We start from the raw sequence: 21,226 nt of genomic DNA, 5'->3' as shown, positions 1-21,226 counted from the left end.
AATAGTAGTGATGTTGGTTATATTATTTTGTTGGGTCATCAGCAGAGCGATAATGTTAATGTCATCTTTACTCACTACATCTTAGCCTTCTTAACCTTGGATGTGTATATAAACCATTCAAAATGTTACCTGTATAATGTGATTCACAAAAGTCTGCTACTTCATGCTAACAGCAGTATTAAAGCCGATTTTCCGCCTCACTCGCTCATGCACCCAGAGGAATTGGCGCCAACTAGTGGTACAAACAAATATTATCTGCAGGGCCTTTCTTCAACTGCAAAGGTGATCTAAATCATCAGTAGTGGCACAGAAATTAGGAAATGTGCAACATCGGAGAATGGCCACTATTGGTGTATGGCATTTTTATGGTCAAAATAGTGAATGCATGATAAATATTGTTAAGCTACTCTTCTGCAAAGGTTATCATACCAATTCATAATCTGGACATATATAGGAATAATAAAATAGCAACAAGAATTTGCGCACCCTTTCGATTGCGATTGGTGGTCTGGCTCATGGACTGAATGCATGTATCTAATAAAGTGGCCGGTGAGTGTGTGTGTGTGTGTATATGAACCAGTATATATATATATATATATATATATATACTGGTTCATATACACACACACACACACACTTATGTAATCGGCCGTGTGATCAGCATAAAAGTTGAACATACTTGTTGACGTACTACTGCTGTTACCAGAGGATTCACCTAGGGGGCACGTCAATGAACTCAGACTGTACATGAGTTCACTGTTGTACATAAAACACTTTGACAATAAAGAAGGTTAGTACTCTGTTGATGTCAAGATCATAGAAGAAAAAAAAAACAACAGACAAGTACTGTAGACGGTTTCTGAAGTGTTGAGTATCAGGTCAATGGCATAGTGTATCTTGCATATGCTCAATGTTTATCGCTTGAGACGAGCACGACTGATGCTACAAACAAACGCAGGATACATGACAGAGCCATCATAACCACACAAGGGCACACTTAAAACCAAGTATTATCATGTATTAGTCAATTTCTACCCCTAATAACCAAATGCCTCTGTCCATTGAAAAAGATTTTCTAATGAACTCAAATTTAATCAATTTCTTATCAATATAGTGAATTATAACCACCCTTGCATATGATAATATGAAATCTATATATGTACACTGCTATTTTTTTTTGGAATTTGTTTAATAAATTGGCAACAAAGAGGATTCACACTTTGCAGGGGATCAGTTAGTTGCTTATTGAGGCAAATCTTGCATTCAGTGGTTCAATTCAATTACTTCCAGTTCTAGGTTCTATTTCCTTTTCCTTTCAACATTAGATTTGTCCATTTTTAGCCAAACAAAACAAAAACTAACCAGGGAAAAATGGCAAGAAATATTTAGATCATGACTGAGAATCTGAATCAACATGTATAAATGGCAGTCATCCAGTTCAATAGGAGGCAATAAGATTTCTAGCAGTTCTTCCGCATCTTCTCCCTTACATTTCCAACTGGGAGAGCGCATCTTCAGCAGAAAACCTTCTACTGAGATGTGCTTGAGTCAACAGCAACTGTGAAAAAAGTCCAAACAAATTGTCTGCACATGCTTCGCTGGTGTTCATGTGTGAAAACTATTTTAGTGTCAAATCTTAAGACTTTTTAAGACTACCTTTACAGAAACTAAACACGGTTCTGTGAAGAAATTCTCTCAAAACTCCCCTCCCCTTTGCAGGCACATAGAGGGCATTTCCCCAACATGCTTACCATAAAAGATACAGTGCACTTCAAATTTATGGGCAGCTGACCACAAAGATGCTGTGGACAACTTTACCACATCTTGCTAAGTAAGTGGCAAATAGGTCATAAACATGAGGTATGTGTGTTTGAGGAAAATAAAGAAATGTTGTTGGTTCTAACTTTTATATCTGAGTGGTAATTTTACATGTTATTGTAGCTGATTTTTTTCTCTACATTTTCACAAATCTATCCATCCATGAACTTCCGCTTATCAGAGGTTGGAATGCAGAGGCAACAGGTCCATGAGGGAAACATAGACATCTCTCTCACCACCGACAATGTCCAGCTCCTCCTAGGGGATTCTGAGGTGTTCCCAGGCCAGATGGGATACCTAATCCCCCCATCTGGGTCTGCCCCAGGGTCTTCCACTAGTTAGATTTGCGCAAAAAACCTCTAAAGGGAAATGACCAGGAGGCATCCTAATCTGGTGCCCGAACCATCACAGCTGACTCCTTTCGATGTGGAGGAGCAACAACTCTACCATGAGCGAAATTTAATTTCTGAAATGAGTCTTTTTCTCAGTAATCAAAGTACCACAAGATATTCTAAACATAGTGCATTTATGAACTCCCTACTTTCCCTAATATGTTGTTTAATCTGTTCTATAAAAGATATAATGCAAAAGGGAAAAGTGATGGCTGAATTGTTAGCACTTTGGCTTTAGATGGCTCAGCATGGCCAGCTAAAAGACTGTGGTGTGTCAAAGAATAAGCCTAACTTGACAAACTCAAAAAATATAATGGGGTGAAACATTCAGCAATCTGGTCTCCATTTCTTTCAATAGCAGAGGTAATTCACTTGAACTTCTGAAGTCTGGGATAAATCAGAAAAAAAGTAAAAAGGCATTTATTTTACTCTGTTAAATTGTTGGTGTTGTCCTCTGGTTCACTGCTTGGATGTTTGTTGTCATCTGTTATGACTGATGACAAATTGACCTTGCACACTCAATAATCTGCAAACCATTATCAGATAACCATTCTAAGTCAGTTTGTTTTCTGCTTCTGTCAGAAAACACACTATCAGGGGCAGCTTCATGTGGCCATTTCTGTGTGTATTGTGCGTTATTATGCCATTTTTATTTTTGACTGAATTATCGTATGCAATGCTTTTCAGAATGAGAGTGTGTACCTGGTTTTTGGTCTGTGCCGTTTTCTCTCGGCTGCTCGTTTGAAGTGGAGTCTCAGTGGCCACTGGACCAATTGGAGTAGGCTAAACACAGAGCAGGTGGTCAACATAGGATATAAAGGCAGAAGGGATGTATAAATGTACTCTTTTGCTATCTCCCTCTCTGAACTTCCTGCTAATCAGGTTCATAAATATTCATAAGAAACATAATCACTGCTGGTTAAGATCAGATTTATTGTCATGCATACAAATGAAATTTGTCCTCCGCTTTTAACCCATCCAGGTTGGCACCTGTTGACACACACATGCACAGGGTCACACACTCATAGAGACAGATGCCATACACTGGAGCGGTGGGCAGCCATTCATGGCGCCTGGGGAGCATGGGGGTACGGTGCCTTGCTCAAGGGCACCTCAGCCGTGACAAGGTGAACTGCCAATCTTTGAGCAGTGAGAGTAGGAATCAAACCGCCAACCTTCAGGTTATTGGTCGACCCACACTCACCACTGAGCCATGGCCGCCCTTAGTATGAAGCATAGGGTTCAAGTACAAAACAAATACATGCGTCCAAAAGAGCTGCTTAATGGTCTAATATAGACAATTTGTAACTGTCTGTCTACATCTACCAAAGATTTTCACTTTCTTCATTTCATTGTCTGAAAATGATTACTACAGCTTGGATATTAAAAGTTAAAACTTGATGTGTCAACTTTAAATTTACAAAAACATACCATGGTGAACATGAAAAAAAAAAAAAAAACTAGCTATACTAATGCAATTTTAACACATTTCTTCAGGCACACACAACAGTACTGGTGCTGAAAAAACACTATGGGAATCATTAGTTCCTAAAAGTGATATTTTAGTATTACTTTGCCAATAAAAAGTAAAGGTAAAAGGATTGTGGATTTCTAGCTCTTCTGCTGACCTAATTTTTTTTAATTCTATAGTTTAAAAACAAAAAAAACTATCATCACTAAATGATGACAAGTGACGTTGTCTTTGGAAAAGTAGAAATTCTAAATTAAAGAGTGTATATTAAGAAAGACATAGTAGGCAATGGTGTCACCAACTGTTTTGGATTTCATACAAATAGGAGCCCAATGAATGGCTTTGCTTTTGTTTTACTTTTTGGGCTTATATCTCAGCAATGACCTCTTATAAACCTAGCAACAAGTTCACCTCAGACAGATTACTGCATGCATATAGCCCAGAGAATGCACTTAGCACTAACCAATGGCTTTCCAGTCCAGTCATACTGATAATCAAAGATATATCCATTTCTGTCAAATAGGTCCATGAAGAGTTTCCTCAGATAGTCATAGTCTGGCTTCTCAAAGAAGTCAAGCCGACGCACGTACCGCAGGTAGGTGGCCATCTCTTCTGTTACATACACACATAAAGGTCATTTACACACATAGAGAGAGGCAAATAACCCACAGATTCATATAGATAGATTTTTTCTGTTTTTAATTTGGAGGGGGAAGTACAAGTATATGTGTTTACACAAACCTGGAAAACTCTCACACAGCACCTCTATTGGTGTATCTCTCTTTGTGTCCCCTATTTTTTGATAACGTTCTTTCAGAGTGTCAGCCTAATAGAGGGAGAGAAGGAATGAAAATTACTCAGAACAAGTAACAACTGGGCACAGATAGACTGAAGGCAGAGGTTCATACATGAAAGAAAGGGGGAAAAAATAGCTGGTTGGCTTTCCCTCACCTTCAGTCCCTGCCAGGGAAGGCTGCCTCGCAGGAAGTACATGAACATGTGGCCTAAAGCTTCCAGGTCATCCCGTCTGCTTTGCTCTAAAATAACACAGAACAAGAACAAAGATTTAAATGACTAGTCTATCAATGGTGTCAAATTTAACACAAAAAGCCAACAACACTAACAATGCTTCAACTTCACCTAAACAATGCTACTTCCTAAACCATTGCTAAAAAGAGACGTATTAAGTGCATTTTCAAATCAGGATAGTCTGGGGGACTTGGTTCGATTGGGCGAGGAATGCCGAAAATTTGGTTTGGGTCACTTTCACACTGCAAACAGCCTTGACAACGTCACACAGTTACAATAGCTGCCCGAAGCGAGCACTGACCAGGAAGGAAAAGAGTATGAGGAAGAAGTAAAGCCGGCGAATCGATTGAAAGAAAACAGAAATCCATCCTCTTCAGCCAGCTTGTTGACAACAAAAACAAACAAAGGTGCAACACCAAATTTGTGCAGTCTTGGGGTTTCTGTTTTTATTTTGGTGTTCAAAACTAATTGCTTTTTCACAAGAAGATACCCAGTATGAGCAGCAGGCACTGAGCTATGCTACTTTTTGTCTTTGGTTCACCTCCTCTCTTTGGTTTGTTTGTATTTCACACTGTAAGCAAACTGCACCAGGGTTAGCTTGCAAGCGAACCGAGACCCATGTTTTCAAGCGGACCAGAGTTTGGTCCACACCAGAGTTCAGATGAGATTTCACACCTGCCCAAACAAAATTAACTATCCATGGAAACAAACTCTGGTCTGTTTAAATCAGACCAAACAGCTCTGGTGTGAAAGGGCCTAACTTCACCATCAACTTATTTCTTTATGAATTTTATACTTCAATGTCAAACTGAGAACCTACAGCAGCTAGGTGTACCCTTCATCAACGCTACTGAAAAGAAAAACAAGCAAAAAAACAAACAAACAACAACAGTTGTTCTTGTGTACCCTTTCTGACAGGTATGGCTCTTGCAGTTTATGTGGTAGTAAATGGTAACTTGTATGTATTTCTCTCGGTGAGCCCAAACATTTGTGGGGAAAAAGATGCACTTATGGAATCACAACATTGGCTGGCCGCATTTCCTGGAACAATAAAAATCTGTACAGTCTACCATGTTGTCAGGGGAGAGCTGGCAATCATCAAATTCAATAGTCACAGTTAATTGTTTAAAAACATAAATAAATTTAAAAAAAAAAGAAAAGTTTAGATGCAACCCTAGTTTTGTCAAGACCCAATCTTAAGGAACATTTTAATTGATTTCATACTTAAAAGAAACAGTTAGTCTTTCCTTTTTGACAGTAAGCATAATTTGAGTGCCTTAAAAGTGAAAGTAAGAATTATGGGCAAAAAGGTCACACTGACAGTAACCACTTAAATTGTTGTAAACCAACATTAAGAGTCCATGCAGATTTATTAATTGAAAATGGATAACTTTAAAAGTGTGACCATTTTGATGAAAAACACAGTTTGTCATTTTGAAAGTGAAATTCATGTACCTGGCTTTTCTATACGTGGCATGCCAGCATACAACAGCGTATTTTCTCATGGTGAATGTATAAAATGGCATACATGTACTTATGAAGTAGGATGACACAACTCACCTTTTCCAAGATGAGTATTAATGCTCATGTATCTGGCAGTTCCAGTAAGACTCTTGTGTTCTCTGTATGGGATGTGTTTCTTAGTCTCTGGATCAATGTATTCTTTTGCCAAGCCAAAGTCTATAATGTGAATGGTGTGTTGTCGTTTAGAGCCTGGTCGGCCCACCAAGAAGTTCTCTGGCTTTACGTCACGATATATGAGGCTTCTAGTGTGGACAAACTCCATACGAGTTATCTGCGGGAGAGAATAATTTCCATTTCCATCAGCAGATCCAGAAAGTTCAAGATTAAACTATATTTTTTTAGTTTTGAGCATTAACGTCAAATAAAAAATGTTTGTCTTACCAGTTGTATGGCTATCATGAGTACAGTCTTTAGAGAGAATGTTCTGTCACACAAGTCAAATAGATCTTCTAAGCTGGGTCCGAGAAGTTCCAGAACCATGGCATTGTATTTACCACATGGTCCAAAGTAAAAGACCTGAGGTACGCCCTCTGAATGACCAGCAGAGGAACAGAATAGGAGATGGACACTGATTAATCACTTTTAAAAAAAAGTAATTATGCACCTATCACCAAATTAAAGGACCAGTGTGTAATAATTATGGTAGTTTACTAACAGAAATGGAATATAATACATATAACTATGTTGTTAGTGCTACATAGTCACCCTGTGAAACAAGTCGTTACGTTTTTATTACTTTTTCGCCTATGATTTCGCCTTTTTATTTAAATATATTGCGGCCCGCTCTAGAAGGACAAAGGCTTCCCCAGAAGGACACCACTTGCGCCGCCATATTGATTACAGTGGCCTAGAAGGGATAAAGGGTAGCACAAGCGTGATTCACTGCTACTTTGCAGACGAAGAAGCCGGATGTGACGTTGTAGAAGACGAAGGAGACGAGGAAGCGGTCGGAATATATTTTGTAAGTTTTTCAAGTTTTTCAATTTTGTGAAGTTAACTCAATAGACATGGCGGACCACGCTTACTGTTCTGCAAAACAAACCTCTAAAGACGAGTCTTCATCAAAGAAACGAAAACATGACGAGTCCAAAAGAATTGGAGACAGAAGATGGGGTAAAAAGTGAGTAAATATCGGCGTCGCCTTATTTGAAACTGTTGATTCACGAGTTTATGCACCAAAACTACTAAGTAGCTTTGTTAGCTGGACAGAAATTACTCTGCGTCATGTTACGGAGATCATCTTTAATCCTCTCTTCCTCTTCACGTGAGGCAGTGGCTGTGTTCGTCCTGCCTCTCCTGGACCCAGATGCGGACTTAAAAAAAACTAATTTACAATTGACTTATTTACAAAAACAAAACAAAAGCACAAGGCTAGAATAAAGAGTGCGGCAGAGTCTTGAATCTTGAACTAAGAAAACAAAAGAAGACTATGAAACAAGACAAGACTATGACAAAAGAAGTGGCCTGACGAGACGTGGATAAAATGAAACATGAAAGGTAAGGTGAGGATTTCGCAATGACTGTGAGTAAACCTGGAAACTAAATACTGTGGGGAGGTGATTGGTGACGAGTTGCAGCTGTGGAACAGAAACAGGTGACTTGAGTGAAACTAAGTGACAGGTGAAAAAACATAACAAGAACCTGAACACATAACAAAACAAAACTCAAAACGTGACACTGCCTCCGCGTCCTTGTCCACTGCCTCTGTTTCCCATTCCAGTGTTACACTCTGTGAATGGTGAGAAAAACATGTTGCCTGCTAATGCTAGCCCTCTATCAGACTAAATACAAATGGCCTTTAGCCTTATGTAGCTAATATTAGCTTTTATTACTATGCAGGTCATTATGGGGTCCACAAAGCACTAATATAATGCAGAACAGCTAATAGCAACATTCACTGTAAGCAAATGCAACATCTATTTATAATTTATATCTCTAAAAGTAACCTCAGAACTTGAGAAGGTGGTTTCAATGGATGGAGAAGACATTGTGACACATTTGAGTGATGGATGTGCATGCAGCGTCAGGCCACCGTAGTTTTTCCGAAGTGTTGTGTTCAATGCGCAATCGGAAATTACAGAATCTAGCGAATACCGTTCAAACGCACTTGGAAATTACTTACACACTGCTCCTTTAATGCTATAAATATATTGTATGAATTATTGTCACTTAAAATAGAAAATAGGTACTTTTTTTTTTAAAAATCAATTACAATCAAACAAAACTCTGAAAAAATCTACTAAATAACAATTTGTCAGACAAAAGATGACTCTTTACTAAAATTTTTTCAATTTTTTTTTCAATTTTTTCAAATTTTCACATTTCAAATAACTCCAAATCTGACTTTGGCAGGGTTTTTTTCTGCTTGACTGTGTTGCCTCCACTGCCTCACTTTGGTGGCATCATAGTAGGTAATTGTGCTGTTTTTCTGCTGTTTCTGTTTTTACATGGCTGAAAACATAATATTGTTTAAGGGGTCAACTTTGTGAATTGGAAATATACTTGCTGTTAACTATGCGTATGTGTGTAAATAATGGCTGCCTCACATTTCCTGCATTCATTGTGCGTGTTCTCAGAAATTACCATTGCGATTATGCAAGCTGCAATATGCAAGTGACAGGAAGGAGGGTGTTTAGTGTTTGTTTTTGATGCTTTGATGTTTTTCATTGTCAATTTCTCTTATTGGCAGAACAATTAAAATATACTTGCCATTATCACGACATGCTTGGTTTAGGGGCCTAACAACAAAATGCTTACCTCTTCTTTTGACACCATGTTTACTGTTTACCAGAGTGCTTGTTTATTTCCTGTAAACTCTACAGGAGCTTCTTCCGGTCTCAGTGTTCAGGTGTGCCCCTTTGTGAAATTCTCAGGTAACAAGCATATTACACAGGCAAGTACACGAGCAGTTATGCTGAGAACCGAAGGGGTTGTTTACATGAATGTGAGGTGAAACAGCAAGTATATTTCCAGCATTAGGACTCCCTTTGCTGGCTTACAAAACAAAAGTTACAGCCCTATCTCTCAATATCAAGTAGTGAATAGAGGAGGAATAAAACGTATTCAAAAACACAAAACAAAAAAAAACAACAACATTGAAATGATCTCCTTCTATCATATCAGTCTCACATAAAAATAACCAAACAAATTAAGGGAATTCTCACCCGAACTTCCCAGTTGTTTGTAAAAGCGATACTCTAGGTGGAGTTGTGGTGCCCGTGACTTGATCGGTTCCTAAAAGAAGGTGATCAGAATAAGTCTTTGTCATTGTGAGTGAAAGTCAAAATCTTACTGGCAGTTCTTCATAACCATGTGAATCTTGTTAAGTAGGATCGCCAATTCACACTGCATGTCAAGACAAAAAAAAAAGCCATGAAGTCAAAGAAAACTTATGAAGACTTCCTTAATAAAATGGTGGCAAAGTGTAAAACAGAAAAAAATAAAACCTTCTCTAAGGCTTTGAGTGCAACCAAGAGCACAGTGCCTCCAATGATAATAAAACAAAAGCTGCATTTCCACAGCAAGAACCTTTTCCAGGAACCTGGGTTTTAGGGGGGGCTTTCAAAACTATCAGCACTATTGCGGACAGCTGAGCCATCAGCAGTTATGATAAGAATGATGTGATTTAGAGTAAAAAAAAAAACGTTAATTTCTGATGGTTGTGAGATTACCAAAAAAAGTTTTTTTTTCCACACAGGATATCTTGCCAATCATCTTTGCATCACTACGTCAATCGATGCTTCGTGATAGAACAGCTAAATGGAAACCACTCTTGAATAATTGGTATAATAAGATAAAATACCAAATTGAGGTGAGAAAAGCTTGCAGAGAACTCACTCGAGGATAAAAATGTGTAGTTGCAATGAAAATGGGATCCTACAAAGTACTAAAGTTTTGCTGATTTGTAGTGTAGGCTGGTGGCCCAAAATGTTTATTTTATCCAAAATCACATCTACATAAAAAAGTGCAATGAACAAAGTTTTTTTTTTTTAATGAGAAAAAAATGAGAAAATTGTAATGTAATTATAAATTGTGCTGCAATAAAATGCTATACACAGGATAAACAGAGACGATTTTTACCAGTTTGATAGCCACATATTCATTGGTGTACAGGTTCTTTCCAAGCCGTAGCTCTCCAAAGTTCCCACAGCCAATCTTCTTTCCGACCCGGAAGTTTGGTCCAACCATCAGAACCCCAGAGTTGGAGCCAGCACCTCGTCCACTATGCCCTGATCGGCTCCCTGTCTTCCCAGACATCCTCTTCCCCTCTTCTGCTTCACCCTTTCCTCCGCCCCCCCCACCACCTCCGCCTCCCCCTACGCCTCGCTTATCAAAGTCCATCAGTTTGTGGTAGCCTGGCCTCTCCACGGTTAAGCCGATTCCATGCAACCAAAAAAAAACTCACTAAAACAACTGCCTAGCAGCTTGACTATCAGATGTTGCAGTGATTTACACTGGGTAACACATGCCCACTAACTTTAAAAGGGGCACAGATTGTGGCAATTTAGGCTTATGTGGGATGGGATGGGAAATTAATTTAAAGGACAGATGTGGATCTGAATCAAAATCCAGTTAGAATCTGTTATAAATAGCATTAATAAAAATGATAAGGGCTGATTAGATTGATAGGTGGGAGGCTAGGTGACTTAAAGAGAAACTACGAAGAATATTTTTACCCCCTTGTTGGGGCCAGAGATGGTGAAGGAGGAAAGTGGCCAGACATGTCACCATAAATGGCTAGGAAAATGCAAACATGGAAAGCTAAACAAGCTTAGACTTTAGAAAAAAATAATCCACCATGACAATAGGTAAATGAAATATGAGGAGTTTTGAGATTCTCCTCTGACTTAAGGGGAAAATGAAAAAATATGTCAGCTTTTTGATTTACTGACATAAGTCAACGCAAGGCTTTAGATCAAGTACCCTTAAAATTTCTGGGACTTTTGTTCTCATCCAGTGACCCAGTAGAGTTACTAATATGTCACACATCTGCATGGTCCAGATAAAGCCTTGCCCGTTGGGTGTAAGTGATGACGTGTGCCATTCCACCTGTTAAAATGAAGAAAAAAAATGTTGTCTTACTGGTGCACAGGTCAGTGCATTTACATAATTTTCTTACATGTACAGCAACACTGAAATTACTTGGACATTACCTTGTAGCTGTATCTAAGAACAAACGTCTGAAACAAAGGGCCTCATGCAACAACCGTTCGTACAAACATTTGTTCTCAAGTCGTGCGTATGAGTGATTTAAGAGAATTTCTTTGTATTTTAAGTTTTCTTGTGAACCAGAATAGCTTCAGTGAACCAGACCTGTTGTAGGAGTTTCGTAAAAAAGTCAGTTGTTAATCGAATCAAGGTTGTTTGACTAATGGATTGTATATTTAATTACTTTGAAGTAATTCATAAGTAAATAAATAAATAAATATACGTCATAAATAAATATATACATAATACCACATAATTATGCTGACATTATTCTGTTTGACTTAAATTATACACTAATTGAAGGTTAATCTGAGTGTATATAACAAGGTCAATGGGAAGTGTAACCAGCGGCTGACTCTTGGAAGAGAGCGTGTGTTCCGAGACCGTGTAGATGTCCTTGCGGCGATAGACGAATGGCTGTCATCGCGATTTAGATTGCCAAGGGCTGTGCTAGAGCCACAACTCCAGAGAGAAACATGCCAATCAAACCCAATTCCACCACACGTCCAGGTCCTCACCACCCTTGGATTTTTGGCCATGGGAAATTTTCAGAGGGAGATTGGAGACAGATCGGGTGTGTCCCAGTCCTCTGTGAGTCGTGCGCTCCCCTTGGTCATCAAAACTCTCATCAGTTTATCACCCATGGTACATCAAATTCCCATACACTGCTGTCAAAGAGGTACAAATTAAGAGGGACTTTCATGCCATGGCTGGACTGCCAAACATAATCGGAGCAATGGACTGCACACATATACGCATCATTCAAAGCACCCGTGCCGTTGTAGAGAGCACTGAGCTGAAGGCCAGGTGGGTGTGTCTCGAGTGGGGGGCAAACTGCTCTACAGCCCAGAAAAGGCATGCCAGATTATTCTTATAATTCATGACTCAACACTTCCTGGCCCAGGAGATAGGAAGCGTAGCCTAACATGGTATTATTTTGGGTGTGGAGTATGCAAATTTACTATCCTCGTGCACATGCACTTAGATACACACAGGTGGCATTCGTCATTTACGCAGGTCATTTACACACATTTTCCAAAGTTAAGAGCATTTGTTGAATCTGACGTAGCGTGTTCGTACGAGACCTTCTTACGAAAAAAGTGAGAGAAATTTAGATTAAAAATATGAAAATGTTCCTGCATGAGGCCCAATAAGAGTGGACATTGTGCAGAGTAAATACAACCAGCTTCCAAATGCAATGTTAAGGTAACATCCAATTACACATTAATCATGACAGGTATGTGTACATGCATAATGTTGGCTATTTTTTCACATGTGAATATGTACCATCTTAGCTTGCACATCAAGAGCAGTAAACATCTCGCTTCACTTTCTTCAAAAAGGGACTTTTGGTGGGAGTCTAGAACACTTTTCTGACCATTCATTGACTTTTTTGGTTTTCAAAAGTTCAATTCAATTCAATTCAATTTTATTTATATAGCGCCAAATTACAACAATTGTCATCTCAAGGCACTTAAGTAATATAGTCCAATTCAAGCCAATTGGAATTCAATTCATTGTAATCATAATCCAATTAATTCATATAGAGCTAATTCAAAAAATTAATATCCTAGCTAAGGAAACCAACAGATTGCACCGAAATGTGTCTTCAGTCCAATCTCCCGTCCTGAGCGTGCCTGTGGCAACTGTAACTTGCATCAATCTACCAACATTTTTGAAAGAAAGTTCAAGGTATGGCATGGCAAAAGCAGAGTATTTCTCTCCCAGAGTAGGCACAGGTAGGGCCCTATGATTTCCGCGATCACGGAATCGCGGATGGAATCGCGGAATTGGCTGATTAAAAGGAATCTATGCTTTAACGCGGAATATTGCGAAATTTGACATAATTTGACTGAAATGCTATTTTCGTGTGGAAGAGGAACGTATGTCAAGAGAAAACTGCATGGAGGAAAGCAAATCTGGGTGTCACAACAAGCCCCCTCCATAGACTGAGATCCTCCACTTTCAAAACAATGTAAGCCTGGCAAAGCAGCTGCCCACGGCTCTGTCTTTGTCGTCGAAAAAAACTCAGAAACTCAGCACTAACCCTTCAACACAGAGCTGAGCAATACCCAAATGACTTTTATGTGACAGGTGAACTGTTGTTCTTCAAATTTTGCCAGCACTCAATTGACAATTGACAACTCACAAGGACCAACTAGTCCTACAGCTTAAGTAACTTGTTTAAGTTAAATTTGAAGTTTAAAATGTTTGGTTGTTGTTTTATGACAAGTCAACTAAAGTTTCATTCCTTGCTGCTTGTTTTTGATTAACTTTTGATGTATTGAGGAATTTTTTTTCACCTCAATAAATAAATAAAAGTTAATTTCTATTTCATTTGTGTACATTTTAATAATTTACATTAAAAACACACTGTTTTTGGTAGCAAAATAAGAGTAAAAGGTTAAAAAAAAAACACAGGATTCCCAAAAACATAATTTGGAAAAAAATAAAACAGATTTTACTGGGCCCTACACAGGTGTCACTGCTTCTACTATGTGTTCAAGTAACAGACAGCTGGAAGCCAGTGGGTGAGCTGTTTGTACAGCACAGTACTGCTCTTGCTGCTATACAGACAATGAGGAGTGTGCAAGTGAAAAAAAGCTGGCTATTTCCATTCACAAGCAAAGCAAATCTGAAGCAATCTTTTGAAAAGCTGGAAAAAAGATTTGTGAATTGAAAACTTTTCCACTGGCTAGTTTGAAGCAAATAAACTTGGCTGATTAGTGTCACAGAAGGTGGTGATACAGGCATGTGAACAGGACAAACATTTCTTCAACCTAAAAAGAAAGCCTCAAACTTAAAATAAAATGCTGCATTTGTACATTCTGTAATGAACATCAAAGTACCACATAATAAAAGCAGAAAAGAAACAAGATATCTTTAAGGGGAATCTGATTTCTCATTGCCGTATAAAAGGTGTAATTATGCCCCCCCCCCTGAAGTTGTAAATATTTTGTCAGGTTAAGCTAAAGTGGTTCCTCGTGTTAGTTATAGTACCAAAACATCTAATAAAGTTGGGATCAAATTTATTAAGACCAACTTAAATATGAGTATCGAATTCTGATACTGATGTCATTCATGGATTGAATATGGAGCTGATGTAAGCCGTGCCAGGTCCCTTGTCAGAGGCTCATTAAATTGCCATTACCAAGTTTCAGGAACTTATTATACTAAGAAGAACTAAAGCTATATAACTGGACAGTTGTGCTCTGTATACTGAGGAGCTAAGAGGAATGGTAAATGGACTGTATTTATATAGAACTTTTTTAATCTAGCTGACAACTCAAAGCACTTTCACCCTATAAGCCACATTCTCGCACACACACACGCACACACACACAGTATAAGCAGCATCACAGGCTATGCCATGCTTTTTCTCTACTGCCCACATTCATACACACTGACGGATCAGAGACAACACGTGGTTCAGTGTCTTGCCCAAGGACACTTCAACATGTGGTCCAGGGACGCCAGAGATCGAATAACTGATCATCCAATTGGCAGATAACTGTTCTTCTTCCTGAGCTACAACGGAAGACACACAGCTGTTTTTTTTGCAGGAACCTGTCATCAAAACCTAGATATTCTTGTGTAATTCAATGCAGTAAACACAAACATAATGAAGCTATTTCTCCAGTCATACCAAAAACGTTTTAGCTCTATATATAGATAAAGATTGTTTCTATAATGATAATACAGGAAAATAGTTTAGCAGCATAGCTGTAAGTTAGCAACGCGTACGATTAAACAGCGCTTTCTGATCAGCTGTAATGGACACCGCGTAACTTGTAGTAATTCATGTGTACCATTCAGTGATGTTTTCGTCAACGATGACGAATTCACAACGAGACGGTGACGAGATAAACATGGCTCTTTGATGACTAAAACATGAGGAGACTTGTGTGAGTTTTTGTTGACGAGACGAGAATGGACGTAAATGTTAGTGGGTGGTCTGTCATACGTTTAACATGCATGACATTTCCTCTTATTGTGCATGTAATCTGTCAATTAAAACCTGAATATCAATCAACATTTATCCATATAGCACCTTACAACAACCAGAGATTGACCAAAGTGCTTCACAATTCCAAAAGTAGATTTAAAAGTAGATTACATATAACACAAGACAACAACAGAAAGGTGAGCCACAGAAAAGCCAGTTTAAATAAATGTTTTTAATTTGGTTTTGAACTGAGGTAGGTCAGTGGTATCTGCTGCTGCATCCTTTCCTTGTTTGGTCACGCCCACCACCTTGCATGTAGCACACAAGGTGTTCAACATGATGGCGGCAGTTTCAACACAGGGGCTTGGTGGTCACAAACTTAGAGATGACATATGGGTGTATTCTAAATATAACCCAGCAGATAATAAAACAGAGTGTATTGTGACGGGAGACGGTGGCCACAAAGTAGGCGGAAAAAATACGCCCAAGCTTAAGGCTCGCCACAAAGATATTTTTTCGAAGGTAAGTTACAAGTGCTGTTAACATATCGTATACATATACGTTACTCGACAATCTTTGTAGCTTTGTATGCTAATGTCAATTCATTCTGTTTTTACAAAAAATATGCATCTGGCAGACAAGGCGAAGTTGAGCATATGTGTTCCTCATCCGTCACTCATTTGGGCATGTTTATGTTCATTGTGCTTTAGCAAATTCTGAGAAATAAAGCCACAATTGCCGAAGTAGAATGTTTTTGTTTTTGGCTTTTTTGGAGTAATGAACATTGATTCCACTGTTTCCACTTTATCTGTGTGTAATGCACAATCCTTAGGTCTTCAAAGAAAGTCTTTGCCGTTGGGTGGAAACCTTTTATGTCTAAAACCATTCCTTTATTATTGTCATTTTTGGTGAAAATAGCCGATCTGCAAGCTCACAATGTGTTGAACTTATAGATCTGCTATTTTCACAACTTATGTGTGACACTGCCCAACAGCAATCTCCAATACTTATTGACCTAAATTAATTTCTTAAAAGACTATACTCCTTTTTTCTTTTTTTGACTAAAACTAGACAAAAACCATTTACATATAGAAGTGACTAAAATTTGACTAAAACTACTAAGCAAAACTACTAGTCCAAAAGACTAAGACTAAATCTCAGATGGTTGTCAAAAACAACACTGGTACCATTCATTCAGAGTGGTACAGTGTTGCAACAACAGTGAGGAGATGACTGGCCATACCGAAAATAGACCCTATGGACACAGCCTTGGTTATTCCAATTACAGAATGTAACTGTACCACTAGAAAGCATTAAATTAACAAAGTGATGACATAACAATAATGCTAATCCTTCAAAAATGAACAGCAGTAACTCCTTACAAGTTGATGTCCATCTTCTTCATTACCTAAGCCATTAGCTTTAGCTACTGCTAAACAAAAAAAAAAGAAGCAGAAGAGGGTGGAATGAAGTGAGGGAGTGACGAAAATCTTAAATGAAAATCAGAATGGCTCATAAAATACTTTATCAGGATCAAGAGACACCTACAACTGTGTTCGTTTCACTTCCAGCTTGCTACAGGAGGAGGAGTATATAATGACTATCAGAAGAGATTTCATTTTCAATAAACCTATTTTGGGGAAATAAGTTTTAGAGAAAAAGCCTTGAGCAGGGCTTGAAATTGAATGTGAGTTTGCAAGTCGTGCACGTAATAATTTCACAAAATCCTGCAAATTCAGCACTTACAATAAGGGCTATTTCCACAAACATCTACAGCAATATAATTCAATAATGTTCAGCCAACTTAAGCAACGACTCAGATGCAGAAGGTAGAAAAAGAATGTACAGAAATGCTGCAAAACAAACTTCGGTTTTGCAGAGCACAGTGTAATGGATATGAACTTAAGCATCATAAGCCCTGGGCATCCTGAGGTTTTGTAGCAAGCTGTTTATGTTTTGGTTCTTCTGTAAACTTTTCATTATCATTTTGTATTAACTTTATTAACATTTCATTGATAAAGTATTTTTCTATTCTATTCTATTACCTGGTACCACAGGCTGGGTATGGCTGGTTTGTGTGTACTTTTGAAAACCATGACCACGAGAGAGAGAAAGTGCACTGGTACAAAGTGACAGGCACAGTTAAGCTATCACTCGTTGTGAATATACATTGCAATTTCAAGAGTAACTGTAAATGAAAATAAGCGACTTCATGGTGTTTTTAAGGCACACCTTATTAACTCTGAAATCTACATTACTTTTTCATTTAAAGCCTGCAAGACTCTAACCTCCTCCAACATAATGACCACTTTATGTATCACACACATCTGTCAAAGTTGCATTGGATAATTTGACTACGTTTTACTGTAACTGCTGATGACAAATTACAAAGAGATGGTTATCAGTTAGTATTCAATGATAAAATTTGCATTTCCTTGTCTTCAAAGACTGACAGAACAGGAATCCCATGGGTTTAATCCAAAAAACCTGTGGTGCGGTCACTGATGCAACACAACTGACATTGTTTTCCGATTCCTTAAATCAAACAGCATTTTGGGAAAACAATATTAAAATTACCTTTTGGAAGTTCAAATATTTGTAAAATACTATTCTCACCACCAAAAAGTGACACCAACAGAATAAGTACAAGTAACATAGAAGACCTTACCTAGGTAACTTCAATTTCTTCTTTCAATCCTCTCCGATTTGCTCTCACACAACTTACTCCTTCCGCATTCTTTACTTCTCCTCTCATACATTTCATTTTATAATATGAGCACTACAAGCAGCAGGCCGATGTCAACAGTAAAGCAATGCTTCACTGAGCAACAAAGATAACATCACTACAGTTGACTACTATTTTACAAAATCTTATAGTCATCACAAAATTATTCACCAGACAATAACATTGATCAGTTTCTTTGTAATTTCCCGTCAATTCCCGTTTTATTTTGAAACACTAACTGCTCCTCTCGTTTCAGGTACCTTGCCCGTTCCTCCTGAGTCAAGTGTCTGATTGTCTACCCTGATTCCCAAAGTGTTTCCACCTGTTCCCCTTGGTTCTTCATGTGTTCAAATAGTCTGTGTCTCCCTTGTCTTGTGCCAGTGTGTTGTTTCTTTTCATGAGCCTCCCTCTGGCGTCTTGTCCACAGTATCCACAGCCACAGAATCCTCGAGCCTGCAGTGAGCGATCCTCCTGCAGAGCAGTATCTTTTGTTTTTGTAATTTATTCCATAGCTTTAGTTTATGCACGGTAAGTTTCACAGTCTGGTTTTGTTCCTCCGTTTTTGGAGAGATTTTCATTTGTAACCTTTTCATAGTCGCCTCCGTTAGAAGAGTGTTGCGTTTCGTTTATTGTTAAAGTTTAATAGTTCCTCCACTAGTGGAGTGATTTTGTGTTTTGTTTTAGAAATCTTTCGCCATTAAAGGTGTGTTTTAAGTTTATTGTTAAAATAATTGTTCATAGTGCCTCTGTTTTTGAGAGAGCTTTGTGTTTAAGTCCGCCTCAGTGAGAGAGTGTGAGTTTATTTTGTAATCGTAAATAGCCTTATGAGTGAATAGAGTTTTGTTTTGGATCATTTTCATAGCTGCACCCTCCTCTTCCATAGTTATTGAGGAGAGTGCTCAGAAGTTTCACAGCCTCTTTGTTTGCTCTGCTTGGAGATCCTCCACCTGCTGTTTTATATTAATAAACACTCTTGATTGTGAACTGACCCTGTATCTGTGTCCTGTCTCCTGAGGCCTTGACACAACCTTCCAAATTTGCAACTTGAACAGGTCATGGCAATGGATTCTACTCTCTGAATAAGTGAACTCCATGAAGCCATTCAACACATACCTAGTTATAAAGCCCTAGGACAAGAAGGTTTTCCAGCAGTTCTACAAAGAATTTTGGTCTAGATTGGCACCTACATTTCACAATCAGGTATCAGAAGTAAAGGAGAATTACAGGCTACCACCAAACCTGAACTTTGCTAACATTATCCTGCTACAGAAACCAGGAAAAGATCATAAAATGTTGATCATAAGATAAGCCTTTATGCTGGAGAGGTCACATGACGCAAATGGCAGAGTAGCAGATCATTGTTTGTGCTCTTGTAGCTCGGTATCCGTTAGCCTTTTTTTTTTGCGCCAAAAAGAAGAAAAAAAACATAACAGTGAGCAGACATCTGAGTTTATAAGTTTGAGAATGTCTGGTACTCAGAGAAAATTTTATATCACGACAAATTCTGCTAAATCAGCCTAGAGTCAATCGCCTAAGTGCCGCCAGGCTAACATGGCGGACGATATGTGGCCAATGCTGGGTCAAGTTGACGCCAACAGGGTGGTGGAACGAATATCTGCTAAAGTGCTTGAATGTGTAGAGCATTCCTTTGATAAAAAGATCGACCCGGTTCTGCAGAAACTCGAAGCCTGCTTGTCTAAAATCACCTCATTGAACACACGAATTACAGAGGCTGAAGGCCGCATCTCAAACTCCGAAGACACAGCAGCAACACTCACCACGAAGCTCTCCGAAGTCGACATGACACATGCTGTAGTCATTTACTGATCTTCTCTGAAAATGTCAGGTTTGACTGCTAGTGGAGTGGATGAGCATAAAACTCTGTATCACTGAGACTGGTTGACTGACATTGCCTAACTTTTTTATTTTTCATTCTATATTTGTCTCTCTTCTGATGTTGTTAGGAAATTTGTTTATGTCTCTGACTGAGCTACATGGATATTTTATTTACATGATCTATACATTTATGCTCTCCAGACTATGGATCCTTTTCTTTGCTTCATTTTTGTTTTTCCTCATTGTTTTACATTTGCAGTTGCGTACAAGCTCACTGATGGCTTTGTAATAATTTTTCTTCTCTGATCTGAGCTGCGGGCCAGCAGTTGAGGTGTGTTACTAATTCAAAGTTTGAATTAGTAACACACCTATTGAAAGAGTTCAATAGGGGGACTTTCGGCAGCGCTGAAGCGAATGGCAGCCCAAAAAACCTGCTCCAAACCGGTCAGATATTTATCCCCTTTTGAAGAACATTAAGATAAAATTTTTTATTGAAATTTAGCATGGAGGGGGATAAACAAAAAAAGACTAAAGGTAAACAAGGCTCAAGACGTGACAAAGGAGAGACTTTTGAAGAAACATTCAACATGGAGGAAAGCTATGAGAACAATGGCGACGCTGACGAGAAAGTAGCTAGCCCGATCATGCTGTCCATCTCCAACGAGATTTGTACACTCAGGTCGGATCTTAAAAGTGAAATGAGTGAATTCCAACTTTCCTTTCGTAGCGACATGAAGGAGTTGAACGAGTTTAGAGGAGAAATCAACCGGAAACTCCAGGAAGCTACAGGTGAGCTACAGGCTACAATAGCAAGAGTGGCGCAGGCTGAACAGCGCATATCTGACAATGAAGAATCGGACATGGCGGCGAAGGAGGCTCTCAACCAGGCGCTTGAGAACCAAGAGGTTTTTGCAGGCTAAGCTAACCGAGCTAGAAGCACGCTTACACCGAAATAATCTCCATATATACGGAGTACCGGAGGAATCAGAGGGGTTCAATTTATCGGAGTTCCTAACGACGCTAATAAAATCAGAAGTCGGCCCACCATTTGCGGACATGGACATCGGAATACAGAGCTGCCACTTGCATTTTATGCCACTTTCTCCAAAGACGTACCACGTAGATCACTGGTGATTTGCTTCCTTGACTTCAGAGTGAAAGAACAGGTATTGCACACTGCGTGGAGAAAGAAAGATGTTCGTTATGAGGGGAAAAGGATTAATTTTGATCAAGATTACCCTCCCGAGATACAGAAGAAAGGAAGAGCATATGTGGGG

The 21,226-nt window shown here is 38.7% G+C and overlaps 1 protein-coding gene across 5 annotated transcripts in view; it reads right to left on the bottom strand.

Annotated features, from left to right (window-relative positions):
* Positions 1 to 21,226, bottom strand: part of LOC140268581 (casein kinase I-like) — a 181,200-nt gene that overhangs the window by 150,382 nt on the left and 9,592 nt on the right. For 3 of the 5 annotated variants that reach the window (XR_011907545.1, XM_072363507.1, XM_072363509.1), the window contains exons 2-9: positions 10,315 to 11,283; positions 9,399 to 9,468; positions 6,616 to 6,764; positions 6,271 to 6,505; positions 4,633 to 4,718; positions 4,423 to 4,507; positions 4,145 to 4,293; positions 2,913 to 2,993 (exon numbers count right to left, since the gene is read on the bottom strand). Coding sequence is in view for 4 of the 5 variants with exons in the window: in XM_072363507.1 (XP_072219608.1) it covers positions 2,913 to 2,993; positions 4,145 to 4,293; positions 4,423 to 4,507; positions 4,633 to 4,718; positions 6,271 to 6,505; positions 6,616 to 6,764; positions 9,399 to 9,468; positions 10,315 to 10,575 (1,116 nt within the window). In the remaining variant the exon portion in view is untranslated. The remainder of the gene's footprint in view (positions 1 to 2,912; positions 2,994 to 4,144; positions 4,294 to 4,422; positions 4,508 to 4,632; positions 4,719 to 6,270; positions 6,506 to 6,615; positions 6,765 to 9,398; positions 9,469 to 10,314; positions 11,284 to 21,226) is intronic. The other 2 variants (XM_072363508.1, XM_072363510.1) reach the window with 1 other exon arrangement.

This window comes from Leuresthes tenuis, unplaced genomic scaffold, assembly GCF_036924035.1.
Source record: "Leuresthes tenuis unplaced genomic scaffold, fLeuTen1.0.hap1 SCAF_14, whole genome shotgun sequence".
NCBI classification, from domain to species: domain Eukaryota; kingdom Metazoa; phylum Chordata; class Actinopteri; order Atheriniformes; family Atherinopsidae; genus Leuresthes; species Leuresthes tenuis.
This window is presented reverse-complemented; position numbering and strand designations above follow the sequence as displayed.